The 14,618-nt window shown below is 35.1% G+C and overlaps 1 protein-coding gene and 1 long non-coding RNA gene across 2 annotated transcripts; one reads left to right on the top strand and one right to left on the bottom strand.

Annotated features, from left to right (window-relative positions):
- Positions 1-8,037: 8,037 nt before the first annotated feature.
- LOC119611100 lies at positions 8,038-8,412 on the top strand. Its single transcript, XM_037966569.1, has one exon. The coding sequence runs from the start codon at positions 8,038-8,040 to the stop codon at positions 8,410-8,412; it is 375 nt and encodes a 124-aa protein (XP_037822497.1).
- Positions 8,413-9,166: 754 nt separating this feature from the next.
- LOC119611102 lies at positions 9,167-10,681 on the bottom strand. Its single transcript, XR_005232040.1, has 4 exons — positions 10,610-10,681; positions 10,486-10,541; positions 9,540-9,600; positions 9,167-9,205 (listed from the first exon to the last, which is right to left on the bottom strand). It is a non-coding gene; the product is annotated as an uncharacterized LOC119611102 (long non-coding RNA).
- Positions 10,682-14,618: the final 3,937 nt, after the last annotated feature.

Below are 14,618 nucleotides of genomic sequence, written 5' to 3' on the forward strand. Positions count from 1 at the left end.
ATCAACTAAAAGGTTATTAATATAAACAAGTAAGAGTGCTATATTCGGCTGTGCCGAATCTTATATACCCTTCACCATAGTGTATTTAAACAAGAGTTCTATATTCGGCTGTGCCGAATCTTATATACCCTTCACCATGATGTGTTAAAAAACAGACAGTACGAATTTTATTTCAAAAAAATCAGAAAATACCAATTGCAAAACGGTAAGGTACCAAAATGTCCCCTTTTGTGGGTTCTCACTTAATCCAGGCTCTACATGCATAATTTAATATTTCTAGGTTGAATATTATAGAAAATTCAAAAAGTACCCTTTGAAGAACGACAAGGTACCAAAAAGTCACCTTTTATAGGTTCTTACCTAATCAAGGCCCTTCATGCTAAATTTCATGTTTCTAGGTTCAATATTATTGAAAATTCAAAAAGTACCTTCTGTAGAACGAAAAAGTACCAAAAAGTCCCCTTTTATGTGTACTCGCCTAATCCGAATTCTGCATACTTATTTTCATGTTTCCAGGTTCAATATTATAGAAAATTCAAAAAGTACCCAGCAAAAACTCGGTAATGGGTTGTACTTCCATAACCACTTACTTTTCAATGACTAATACTTACCGTATGCATTACTTAGAAGAGTACGTCTAATGTAATGACTTTCTTATAATCTGACATAGAAGTACTTTATTTTCGTCTTAGTCATTTTGTTTGCACATTTTATTTAATTGTGTGTTAAGAATTGTGCTTTACAAAAACGGAAACAAAATTAGATTTGTATGTGAAAACCATTATTTGACGCGCAATAAAATAGCTAAGCAGTGGTGCAGTGAGTAGAACATTTGACTAACAAACCGATGTCCCTGGTTCGTATTTTAGCTGGCTCTTTTTATACCCTCCACCACCATAAGTGTTGATAGAGAAGTTTGTCATTCCGTGTGTAACACCAAAAAATATTCATCTGAGACCCAACAACCCAGTTGGAAATTTCCCTAAGACGTCTTAGGGAAATACTTCATGACATGTCAAAATCCCTGATGAATTTGTCACAAGTTCCCATACAAAAAACTTCATGACATCCCCTGACATTTTCATATGTTTTGTCAAATTTCCTAAAGACAACGTCATCATATTGTCGTTAGTAGGGACAAATCTCTGACATATCATAAATATGTCTTATCGAATAACATTAGCATTTACTTCATGACTATTGATGACTTTCTCGTGTTTTTGCCGATGGTCAGCAGTCATTTTCAGCAGTTTGTCCATAGTTATGACAACCATATGACACCTAATGACTTGTCAGGATATTACAATAACATGCAAATTAAAAAATATTACAAATGTATTACATATTCTATAAATTTATTGATGTATTTAAGAGTTTAATAAACACATATGTACATAATATTTATAATATAAAAGAACATTTTTTTAACTAACACATTCCAATGTCTTGCTTGCCCTTATTAATCTTGCTTTTAACCTTTTACCTTCGAATGTTGGTTTTCGTTTTTTCAAATTGCCGTTCTGAAGCCATCTAATCTAAGAAAGGGAAACAATTAATTAGAATATTTACAAATAATTAATCGACTATCTTACCGAAAATTACAACCACAAAATTTTTTAAAAAATATATGTATTTTATGTTGTATAATTTTTATTTATTGATTGTTTGTTGATACAATTTTCATGGATATACATATTTATATTTTTTACAATAATTATAAGCAAACAAAGATATGTATAAAATTTTGTGAAAAACTGCAGCAATAACAATCAACAAATCAAATTGCATCTCTACTAGTAATACCTGTTTATCCTATATTTTCCAAAATAATACCCGATTAAATGGCTGATAACAACGAAATATATAATGATCAAAACATTTTCTTGAACTGAGATAGTATTCCAGCATACATATATTTTAAAATAGTGGAATATATAATAAGGAAACATACACCCAAATATTTTTGACTTTTTTTTTTTGCATTTGGGAAGAAGAAGAGGAAATGCGAACAAGAACAAATAGCTTTAAAAAAATTGTAAATGGGCAGACAAATTGCTGAACAAGTTTTTAAAGCTAGGAAGCCATGTTGGTAACCGAGGTTTCTCGGTACCAAAAAGGAAAAATGTCGTTCCTTTTGATTTTTTGCACAACATAGAGAAGAAGGTGGAGTCTGTGGCCATCATAAGAAGAAAAAACTAAATTTTTGATTTTTTTATAAATTAAATAAATTTTATTCGAGAAATTTTTTTAAAACTTAAAGCTAAACTTAAAACTAAACCTTAAAATAAATAAAACAAAACAACAAACCTGCAAAGCCACTGCAACACGACTCCATTCAACGAGGGAGAAGCTGCTTTCCAGCACCACCACGCCTGGGGTGCTCTGGTATCATTTTGGTTTTCCGACTAAGTTTAGTGATTTTACCTGGACGACTAGACGGACTTCTGACTATTACTTTTGTTTAAAGAAAAAAAAAAAAACAAACAAAAAAGTTTTTATATTGAAACAATTTTATAAATAAGGGTTCCTACCTCGTCTTTTATACGTCATTTCCATTTCGTGTGGAAAACGAATTGATACCCACACGTGCGCGTTGTTAGGATAGAGCTCGCAGTGTTTAATCTCTAGGTTTCCCGAAAAATTTATAAGTAGTTTCCTATAAAAGAAAAAATTAGAAAATTAAGTAAAAGGAATTTTGTGAAATAGATTTTGTATATACTTACGTGAATACCTATAAATCCGGACACAATACGGACGGACAGGAAAGCCCCATCCGCCATAAAACTTCCATCACGGTAATTGCCTCCGTAAACCAACTAGTAGCAGCAGAAAACACTTGCCAGATCCCGTTTATCCCCAAGCGAAATCATGAACCTTTAAAAAAACGTAAACGTAAAATTTGAGATCCTGAATTTAAACCTAAATCTAAACCTAAAACTAAAGCAAGAGTTAAATTCTAAATTTAAAGCCTAAATCTAAAACTAAAGCTAAATCTAAATTTTAAAACCTAAATTTAAATCTAAACCTAGAACAAAAGCTAAATTTAAATTTAAAGCCTAAATCTAAACCTGAAACTAAAGCTAAATCTAAATTTGAAAGCCTAAATCTGAACTTAAAATTAAAATTAAAACTAAACTAAATTTTAAATCTAAATCTGTTGTTATTGTTAAAGTTTCTTTGAGAATATTTTCGATAATAAAGACTAACTTTTATAATGTTTAAATTAAATTTTTAAAAGTTTTAATCAGTTAAAATGATCGGTTAAACAACATAAGCGGCGGTAAGTAGGGAAAGGAAAGTTTGCAGGGTAAATATTGGGACATCCCTAATATTAGCATGCCATGGCGGGATTATCCAATCCCGAGTGGGAGGGTTTAACCTGGCATGGTTATACCATACCAAACATACATCACCACTACACTACATAAATGGCGCCCAACGTGGGTCCCGAGTAGGTCCATAGCCTGATCGTTTGTTATTTTACCTATTATCCTATTTGGTCATGTCTACGTAAGTCCCGGACAACAGGACAATTTTAGTCTAGTTCGCGTTGCGACGTGTGGTGTGAACAATGAAATACTAAGGGTAGTCCTAGGAGTTCTAGGTTATCAAACCATCTTCTAGTTGCACCTATAAACATTTTACTGTGGGAAACAACTGCTAAACTTTTTATCCATTTGACTTCTGTCTTTGTCTGCATCTCCTGAAACCAAAATAGGAAAAAAAATTAGAAACATACCTACGAACAATGATACATTTTTATATTACCTGCAAACTTTACTTTCCTGAAATACACCGCCGATGTTAAGTTTTTGATTCAGTTAGTTTTTGAAGAGATCTCAAGATTTATCTTTGGTCCTTTTGGATTGAGATTTTAACTTTCTTTGTAAAACGTTTAGCTTTTTCTTTACGAACGTTTTAGATTTTTTTTTTTTTTTTGAATCTTTACTTCCTTTCTTTAGAATTGATTTTTTTGTTTTCCTTTGGAAAAGAGGAGGAATTTCTTTTAAAATTTTTGGCCAATATTTATCATAGAGATAAATAGTTATTTTTTTTACTAGCGGTCTATTATTTATACAAATCTTCAATTTGATATTTTATGAAGTTTTATCATTTAGTTTGAGTTTGGGATTGTCATATTCGCCAGACATCTCTCTACTAGGAATGGTATTAACTCGCTCAGCTAGAAGTCGTTTCCAAGCTGACGATAGAAATATTCCGAATATGGAGAACGTTAATAGAAACACGGTAGGAACTGTAGTTTCCACTTCGCATCCGACGTATACTATCGCCAGTACCAGTGCTACAACAACCACTACTACGTCGTACGTTACGCCAGCAGTCCAACAATTTATGACAATAGCCCATGAACGTTCTGGCTTTCATAATGAATCGGCCATTTCAAATAGCACCATAACATTTCCTGAGTATAGCAGTATCACCGCCAGAAATGTGCAGCAAGAATTTCGTGCTAGTGTGCCTCCTACAGCTCCTCAGCCTGCTAATAATGTTGAAGCTACAGCCGATATGTGTAATTTTATACGGGAGGAAATGAGGCGACAAATTCAAGCTATACGGCAGGAACTTTCTCAAGCCATATCACGTGCTGTTTCAGATGCATCGCCTCCACAGCCAGCGGTGCCACCACCACCTGTTGAACAACAGAATAATTTATTATATAATATACAACCACAATCCCAAATGAACATACCTGTTAATAACAACCAGATGCCATATGCTTTTCAGCCGACACAAGGTCCAGCAGTTAACCAGCAGCCGTATTATCCACCGCCAAATCCAGGATTTAATCCACTTTTTCCAACAGCTCAATCGTCACAAGCTCCTAGTCTGCCAAACGACCACCCATTTTCCACCCAGCGGAAGGTAGATTTGTCCAAATGGGGCATAAAATTTGATGGGTCGACGAAATCCATGAGTGCGGAGGATTTCATTTTCCGTATTGATGTCTTGAGGCAGGATTACAGCTGTTCCTTCAATGAGCTTTTACGAAGTTTTCATGTACTGTTGGAAGGACCAGCAGTGGACTGGTACTGGAACTTGCGGAAGCTCACAGCAATACAGTCCTGGGAAGAGTTGGTTAGAGCTTTTCTGACCCAGTTTAAGCGTTATGAAAGCGAATTCCAGCTCCAGAAACAAATTATGGACAGACGCCAGTTGCCTCAGGAAAGTTTTGAGAGTTTTTACAATGGTGTGATGAAGCTAAGAAATCAACAGCGAAATCCCTATTCGGATCGAGACCTAGTGGAGATTATGAAAAGTAATCTGAAACCGTCTTTGTCGCACTTGCTATTTTCCGTGACCACTTCCAGTCTATATGAGTTTTGTCAACAGGCGAAAAGAGCTGAAAATTTAGTCACCAGTCAGAGGCAGACTTTCCAGTCTAGACAACCCGCCACAGCTCGAGTCCATGAACTCCAGTTTGGAGATGAAGTGCCTATACCAATCCTCGAAATCGACGCCTTAGCCACTAGTAGCCGGTATATTTGCTGGAATTGTAAGCAGCCAGGCCATAGTTTCATGAACTGTCCTTCACCTAATAGACGCATATTTTGTTTTAGATGTGGTAGGGATGATGCAGTCACGCCTAAGTGCCCTAAATGTCAGGGAAACCTGAAGGGGAACGAGTTCCAAACGGGGAGACTCGTTCAACCCTAGCTTAATCCCGGTTGACCCTCGTATCGATCAATTTAGACCAACTAAAATTCTAATGAATACTGTACGCATAATGCCTGCCGATGAACAAGCCAAAGTTCATGTAATTAAACCGCTTCATCAAAGGCTTCGGGAATACGCTGAAGTAAGATCTAGGATTTTCGGTCAGGTATCGAATAGAATAAGAAAAGCTAGACTTAGATATAAGATTAGGAGAAGGGTCAAGAAGGAAATTTTGTCTACGAGTTTGTATGAGGGGAAAGATGCTAGACTTTATTTAAAAATTAATGTAAATGGTAATGAGATTGATGGTCTGTTAGACAGTGGAGCCACCGTTTCTTGTCTGGGTAAAGGCTGCATGAAATTGGTGGAGAAATCAGGTCTTCAAATTCTTAAATTTTTGTCCTATGTAAAGACGGCCGACGGCAGTCCACATAAAATTGTTGGTCGAGTAAAAACCGAAGTTAATTTTAATAATTGTTGTAATGAAGTGACTTTATATCTAGTACCTACTTTAAATAGGCCTCTATTTTTAGGGGTAGATTTTATGAAAAGTTTTGGTTTGTTCCCGCAGCATTACTACCAATGGAGTTAATTTGTGTCCGGAGTCTGAAGAGACGAAGGATATGATTAAAACCCATAGTCTTACTCCAGGGCAAAAGGCGGCATTAGACGTGGTGGTAGCAAAATTCTCCAGACTTTGAGACTCACCTGGAGTTGCAGGATCGGGTAGCGCATTGTCTGGATTCGGCGGGTCTGACCATCAACGTAGGGAAGTCGAAATTTTGCTTCAAAGAGTTGAAGTACCTAGGGTATATAGTAGGAGGAGGGAAGTTAAAACCTGACCCAGATAAGATCGATACGATTTTAAAATATACCTACCAAAAAACCGCCAAACAGGTCCGAAGCTTCATGGGAGCTACGGGTTGGTATAGGCGCTTCATCTCCGACTACGCTACCATATCAACACCTATTTTTAACACCCTTAAGAAAGGTAAAGGTTTCAACTTTCCGGACGAAGCCAAGGAAGCCTTCGATAAGCTAAAGTCCGCTCTCACAACAGCACCAGTGCTTATGCATCCCGATTTCAACAGGCACTTTTATATACAATGCGACGCATCAGACATAGGTTTGGGAGCAGTTCTGTTCCAGAAGGACGAAAGCGACGGCGAATATCCAGTAGCTTTCTTCTCCCACAAACTGACCAGTGCACAGAAGAACTACTCGGTTACCGAGAGAGAGTGCTTGGCCGTAGTAATGGCAATAAAAAAATTCCGGCCTTATATAGAACTTTTGCCATTTACCGTCATCACGGACCATAGCAGCCTAAAATGGCTTATGTCCCACAAAGACCTCAGTGGTAGACTAGCCCGATGGAGCTTACATCTACAGGCCTTTACTTTTACCATCGAACACCGGCCCGGATCCAAAAATATCGTTCCCGACACCTTGTCGAGGTATAACATGGAGGAAGTATCTGTGGAGGTAAATAATTTAATAGATTTGGAGTCTGAGTATTTCAAAGGTCAAAGTTACCTGGACTTAATCACCAAAATCAAGGAAAACGCTGAAAGCCTGCCAGATTTGAAGGTCGTGGATGATCTGGTTTACAAACGGGTCCTCCCATATGACGGAGTGTCGCTAAACGAAGATTTTGCCTGGAAGTTATGTGTTCCATTAGAGCTTACTCAAGAAGTCATCGAGAAGTGCCACAATCCGCCTCAAGCCGCTCATGGAGGTTTTGGTAAAACGCTCCGAAGGTTAAGGGAATATTTCTACTGGCCCAACCAGAATGTTCAGGTCCGGTCATTTGTGGCCAATTGCCAAACCTGTCGCGAGACAAAACCCGCGAATTCGATCCTAAGACCACCAATGGGAGCTGAATCTACGACGGAACGACCGTTCCAGAAGATTTTTATAGACTATTTGGGGCCTTATCCGCGGTCAAGAAACGGAAACGCTTACATATTTATCGTCCTAGACCACCTAACGAAATATGTACTGCTCAAAGCTATGCCCAAAGCTAACAGGAAAAACGTCATCAAGTTCCTAATATCCGAAGTGTTCCACAAATTTGGTACACCTGAGACGATTCTGTCCGACAATGGCAAGCACTTTATTAGCAAAGAGTTTCAGGATATGGTAACGAATTTTGGCGTAAAGCATGTCAAAACTGCCACACACTCGCCACAAGCCAACGCTTCGGAACGGGTTAACCAGTCCATCCTGTCCGCAATTCGTTCCTACCTGCAGGAGGACCACACTGAGTGGGATAAGTACCTATCCGAAATTGAGTTTTCGTTGCGTTCGTCAGTCCAAACGTCTATTGGAGTTACGCCGTACTTCGCACTGTTCGGTATGAACATGACTTCGCACGGAAGTGTATATAAGCTTGCTAAGAAACTACAATGTCTTCTTGATTCGGAAATCGACATAGTACCAAAACCCGTAAAAATGGACTTAGTACGGCACAGAATTCGTGAGAATCTGCACAAAGCTTATTTGAAAAACGAGAAGACATACAATACCCGTTGCCGTCAAGTCAAGTTTGTACCAGGTCAAGAGGTTTATCGCCGCAACTTTCAGCAAAGCGATTTCAAAAATAATTTTAATGCTAAACTAGCCAAGAAATTTTTAAAATTCCGAATTGTCAGACCTATTGGTAATAGCCTATACGAGGTTGAAGACCTTCAAGGAAAATCGTTGGGGGTATTTCATGCCAAAGATTTGAAACAATAGTTTCAACATCTTTGGTGGTTCTAGTCCCAACGAGTTTACCTACTCCTAGCTCTAACCAAAATGATAGAACCTATTTTATTTTCTGTATTTTGTATAAATGAGTTAGTAAATGTTTTCTACCCCAAACTTTTTGTTAATGATATTTTTGCCTTTATTTTATTTAATAGTTTGTTTATTTTTCTTTTAGTGGAAGCCTGCGACCAGGGAAGCTCATTTGTGTTGTGGAACAGTAAACAGTCGTGATAGTTTGCCCGTTAACGAGTAGTTCGCCGAGTGCTCAACCAGACTAAGTCTAATAATTTATGATTTATGACCACGTTGTGATCGTCAGACGCTAGTCATAGATACAATTCCGTCATTGCACCCTTTGGAACCATGCACTCAGGGTTAGGAAATATTAGTCATCTAAGCGCTGACTAAAATTTAGCAATTTGAAGTGTCTGGGAGCAAAGCTGCGACGAGTATCCAACTTAATATTAGATGTTAGAATAGGTAACTTAAATTTTTCGCTCACCAATATTATACTCGGTGACAGGAACTTGTTCCTCAGTTGGCTAGTATTGTTGATTTTCTGCAGGAACAAAGGATTTGATGATTAAAACCTGTGGAAAGAAAAACAAAACAATGAGTATGTGGTCTGAAATAAGTTTGAATGATACAAGCCATTTACAATGTCTAATCAAATGATTTAGATATCTTTAGTACTAGTTAGTACTTACCTTTTTGGATCATAATTTGGTCCGAAATACTTCACCTCCAGTCTTCCGGCTCAGGTCCCATCTGAATTTATAACCTGGGAAGATAAATAAAATATAATTAGTAAAGTTAATTTAGATTTTTGTAATCTTCTAAAAGGACAAACTGAATTTCAAGCCAAAAACAAATTGTGTTTTTTTTACGATTCCTTTTAGAAAATTACACTTTATATTTTTTTTTCGAAATAATTTTATTTTTGAATATTTTTACGTTTAAGTGCGGAGAAATTGTAAGGGGTATTTCTCGCCAAAGTCTCTAGGCCTTAGTCTAAGAGCTTTGGTGAACTTAGTCCTTGCATTTCTACCAAAGTTCCTACGATTAAGTCGTAAATATAAAATAAACTTAATATAGATGAAATTATAATTACTTACCTTTCCTGAACGGAAGCAGCAAACCAAGGCCAAATCCCAGGTCCAAATTGAATTTTATTACCTGAAAGTAAAAGAAAATTTATAAATTTATTAATTTTGAATTAAAACCAAAGATATTATAATTGGAGAAATAATTTTATTTTCACTTTTCTTTTATTTTATCCATTTAGGATCGGTTTGATTTTTTTTTAGTTTTCTCTAATAATTTTTCATTTAGTTTGGTTACAAAAGGTTTTGGTCACTGTTCACTTAATTTTTGTTTACACAAATAATTTTGTTTTAAATTTAACTGATTCACAAATTTTTGATGGCCACAGTAAATTTTCAAACTTTATTTTCCGTTGGTCTCACTTATTAGATCCAGTTACTAAAAATTTTCACTTTTTTACACCTACTGTATTTGAAGAAAAAAGAAAAACAATAAAAAAAATTTTTTCCACTTCACTTTTGGTTCTCACTGTATCTCCCAAATTTAGATTTTCAATTTTTTTGTCACTTTTCAGAACCACTGTAATTTCCTAAACAATTTTATTTTTTTCAACTTTTTTTCATCAAATTAATTTTTTTTGTCCGTACACTTTTGACACTCACTGTAAATTCCGATCAAATAATTTTTTTTAACATTTTCACTTTTAATTAATCTACGCGAAACGATTTTAAAACTTTTTTTCAAGTAATTTTTTTTTGTCCGTTTACTTTTTGCACGCACTATAAATTCCAAAATAATTTTTTTTATCCGAATTCACTTTTTCCAAAACCCGAACCGAAATTATTTTAAATTTATTAAAATTTTTTTATTTTTATTTTATACGATTAAAATTTTTTTTACCCGGCACTCACACTTTTAACGCAAACTGTAACCAAAATTTTTTTTATGCACCGAACCACATTTTAATTTTCACTAAAGTCCACTTTTTATATTTCAAATATAATTTATTTCACTTACCTTAGATTTCCGGAACCACCTTAATCCAAAGTCCACCGGCCCATCTGGAACAAAACCTGAAAATTTAAAAACAAAATTATTAGAAAATTTTATAAAAATAATTTCCACACTTTTTTTTACTTACCATTTCATTCTGCTTCGATCCGCCATCTTTCAGATTCGGCCATCAAGTTTTTTTATAGGCCCAAGGCAGCCAACATGATCCCTGTCAAGAAAAAAATTTGGTTGTATTAGTTAACAACACCACTAATAAAATTTCCATTTGTATAACACTTTTACTTACCTTGTTTAAAATCCCCTTTATTGGCCATAAATCTCCACCAGAACTTGTAAAGAAACAAAAGAAAAAATTATTATATTATTTTAAACAATTTAAATTAATATTTTTATTATTTTATTGTTTATTTACCAAAAAAATTACTTACCTCGTTGTCTCCATTGATAATATTTTTTTTGTTTGGGTGCTTCTTCTTCACCCACGCGTAGTATTTTTCTTATTTGCCTCCTCCTTTTCCATTCATTCAAGCAGCTGTTCACAGTACGTCGCCGCCTGACCAGTTTTTAACGGCGATACAGAGTTGTACTTTTGTTCTCGAATGAATAAGGGTTGCCATAGTGCAAATTTTTTGTATGGGAATAATGAAATACCCAAAATCCCAGAAAAGTTTTAAAACATTAGGGTAGTTCCCAAAATATTAGAGTGCGTTTTTTCCCCTTCCATCCTATATCCAGGGATGGATAACAGGAGTGGTGGGGTTTGTCGTGTGCACCCTGTAGTAGAGCTACTAAATTAAAGAAGAAGCACACAAAACAGGTGGCAATAATGAGAAAAGGGGAATTTTTTTTGCATTTGGGAAGAAGAAGAGGAAATGCGAACAAGAACAAATAGCTTTAAAAAAATTGTAAATAGGCAAACAAATTGCTGAACAAGTTTTTAAAGCTAGGAAGCCATGTTGGTAACCGAGGTTTCTCGGTACCAAAAAGGAAAAATGTCGTTCCTTTTCATTTTTTGCGCAACATAGAGAAGAAGGTGGAGTCTGTGGCCATCATAAGAAAAAAAACTAAATTTTTGATTTTTTATAAATTAAATAAATTTTATTCAAGAAATTTTTTTAAAACTTAAAACCAAACCTTAAAATAAATAAAAACAAAACAACAAACCTGCAAAGCCACTGCAACACGACTCCATTCAACGAGGGAGAAGCTGCTTTCCAGCACCACCACGCCTGGGGTGCTCTGGTATCATTTTGGTTTTCCGACTAAGTTTAGTGATTTTACCTGGACGACTAGACGGACTTCTGACGATTCCTTTTATTTAAAAAAAAAAAAACAAAAACAAACAAAAAAAGTTTATATATTGAAACAATTTTATAAATAAGGGTTCCTACCTCGTCTTTTATACGTCATTTCCATTCCGCGTGGAAGACGAATTGATACCCACAAGTGCGCGTTGTTAGGATAGAGCTCTAGCCTTTTATAGTAGTCAAATCGCGGTGTTTAATTTCTAGGTTTCCCGAAAAATGTATAAGTAGTTTCCTAAAAAGAAAAAAATAGAAAATTAAGTAAAAGGAATTTTGTGAAATATATTTTGTATATACTTACGTGAATACCTATACATCCGGACGCAATACGGACGGACAGGAAAGCCCCATCCGCCATAAAACTTCCATCACGGTAATTGCCTCCGTAAACCAACTAGTAGCAGCAGAAAACACTTGCCAGATCCCGTTTATCCCCAAGCGAAATCATGAACCTTTAAAAAAACGTAAACGTAAAATTTGAGATCCTGAATTTAAACCTAAATCTAAACCTAAAACTAAAGCAAGAGTTAAATTCTAAATTTAAAGCCTAAATCTAAAACTAAAGCTAAATCTAAATTTTAAAACCTAAATTTAAATCTAAACCTAGAACTAAAGCTAAATTTAAATTTAAAGCCTAAATCTAAACCTGAAACTAAAGCTAAATCTAAATTTGAAAGCCTGAACTTAAAATTAAAACTAAATTAAATTTTAAATTTGTTTGAGAATAATTTCGATAATAAAGACTAACTTTTATAATGTTTAAATTAAATTTTTAAAAGTTTTAATCAGTTAAAATGATCGGTTAAACAACATAAGCGGCGGTAAGTAGGGAAAGGAAAGTTTGCAGGGTAAATATTGGGACATCCCTAATATTAGGATGTCATGGCGGGATTATCCAATCCAGAGTGGGAGGGTTTAACCTGGCACAACATCTGCCAGATTTCTAGTTCGTAGGTACCTTTTCATTAGGGAGACAGACAGAAACCTACTCGGTGCCCATTTATATTTTTAGTTTGTTTATTTTTAGCTGGTATGATTTTTTTTATGTGTGTGTGTAGATGTCTAGAGTGGTAGCAAGAACCACACCCATCCGGCGAGCTCCAAGCCCGGCAAACGCGAGCATACCAGCGCCGCTACCATTCTGGCAACACCAGTTTCTTTTGTTATGTTTTAGTATGGTTATAACATACCAAACATACATCACCACTACACTACAGTTTCCTTATTATTTAAAAATAGGCCGATGATGACAAATGCTGCCAAGTCATTAAGACATCTTACGTTTATTATCAGTGGTAGTCAGCTGCTGAAAAGTCATTAAGTCGTCCAATGTAAAATGTCATCACCTGATGACTTGTATGTTAAGAATCACTTCTGACTATGTCGTTAAGACATAATTTCCAACTGGGAAAGTATATATATTCTGGGTCCTTATGAAATTCTGAGTCGATTTAGCTATGTCCGTCTGTCTAGTTAAAACACGCAAATGTTAAAACTAAGCAAATGAAATCAACCAAATTCACTGATAATATTCCTTGTTTTCCTAAGCAGTTTGGTATTGAAAATCAGTAAAATCGATTCACAACGTAAAAAGTTATGAGTAAAAATTTCAGACTACCTAAAAAAAAATTAAGTTTTTTTCCCTAATTCTTGAGTAGTTTGCGCAGAAGCTACCGAAGATAATTCGACAAATTTTATTACAGATTATTTTTATCATCTATAGATTAATTATGTTTAAAATTGTAACAATCGATCCAAAATTTCCCATAGCCTCCATACAAAGGTACATATTCCCGGAAATTAATTTATCGTTAATAACTTCCTCAAATATATCGGTATCAACATATTCGACATGAATATGTTTTGTGTATACATAAATCACTCTATGGAATTTTTTTCCGGATCGGTCGATAATTGGTCATAGCTCCCATATAAGGTTCACATCCGAAAATCACTTAATCGAACTTAATTCATAGATAAATAAAGCTATCTGGATAAAATTCGACATGAATGTGTTTTGTGTATATATGAATTACTCTACGAAATTTGTTCCGGATCGCTACAAATCGGTCATAGCTCCCATATATGGTCCACATCCGAAAATAACTCCCTAAAAATTTGTTCAGAAAGCAAAAACAATGAAATTTGGGAATTTAATTCGTTTTTTGGGGCATTATTTCACATTTAAAATAGGGAGATATTTCATTATGAAATAATTCCTCAAAATTCCAAAACTAAATAAATCCTTAAAAATATTTTTGGGGAGTTATTTCATTATATTACTTTTATCACACGAAATAAAAAATATATGTCTGATAGCAAGGCGCAAGGGTTTTATCCTCTGAGGTACATTGGACACCGGCTTCGCTAAGAATACACTCTCCCTGTATCAAGAGTGTTCGGCCTTAGGCCGGGTATTTAGGAAATCTTTACTAAGCGAAGCCGGTGGTGGTAATATTATAGAGTGGTAAATCCTTGCGTACGGCCGTAGGCCGGCTATTTAGAAAATATTTATTAAGCTACTACTACTTTTTTTAGAAATATCACTAAAACCGACTTATTCCATAATTTGTTATCATGTGAAATAAATTTGTTTCATGTGAAATAAATCCCCAAAAATGGGGTGTTATTTCATTTTAATTTAGGAATTTATTTCATTTCGTTAGGCCTTTTTTTCATTTTTAAATTGGGGAATTATTTCATAATGAAAAAAGTCCCCAAATTTGAGGACTTATTTCATTTTTGTTTTGGGGAGTTATTTCGTGGGGAGTTATTTCATGACGCCTTTCCTGCGTACCTTTTGTGGCGTCATGAAATAACTCCCCACGAAAT

This window comes from Lucilia sericata, unplaced genomic scaffold, assembly GCF_015586225.1.
Source record: "Lucilia sericata isolate MDLA Ls3-8-SP2 unplaced genomic scaffold, ASM1558622v1 Contig001361F_arrow, whole genome shotgun sequence".
Lineage (NCBI taxonomy): Eukaryota > Metazoa > Arthropoda > Insecta > Diptera > Calliphoridae > Lucilia > Lucilia sericata.

Coding starts and splice junctions, on each gene's coding strand:
- LOC119611100 (XM_037966569.1), top strand. CDS start 8,038: ATGACTTCGCACGGAAGTGTATATAAGCTTGCTAAGAAACTACAATGT.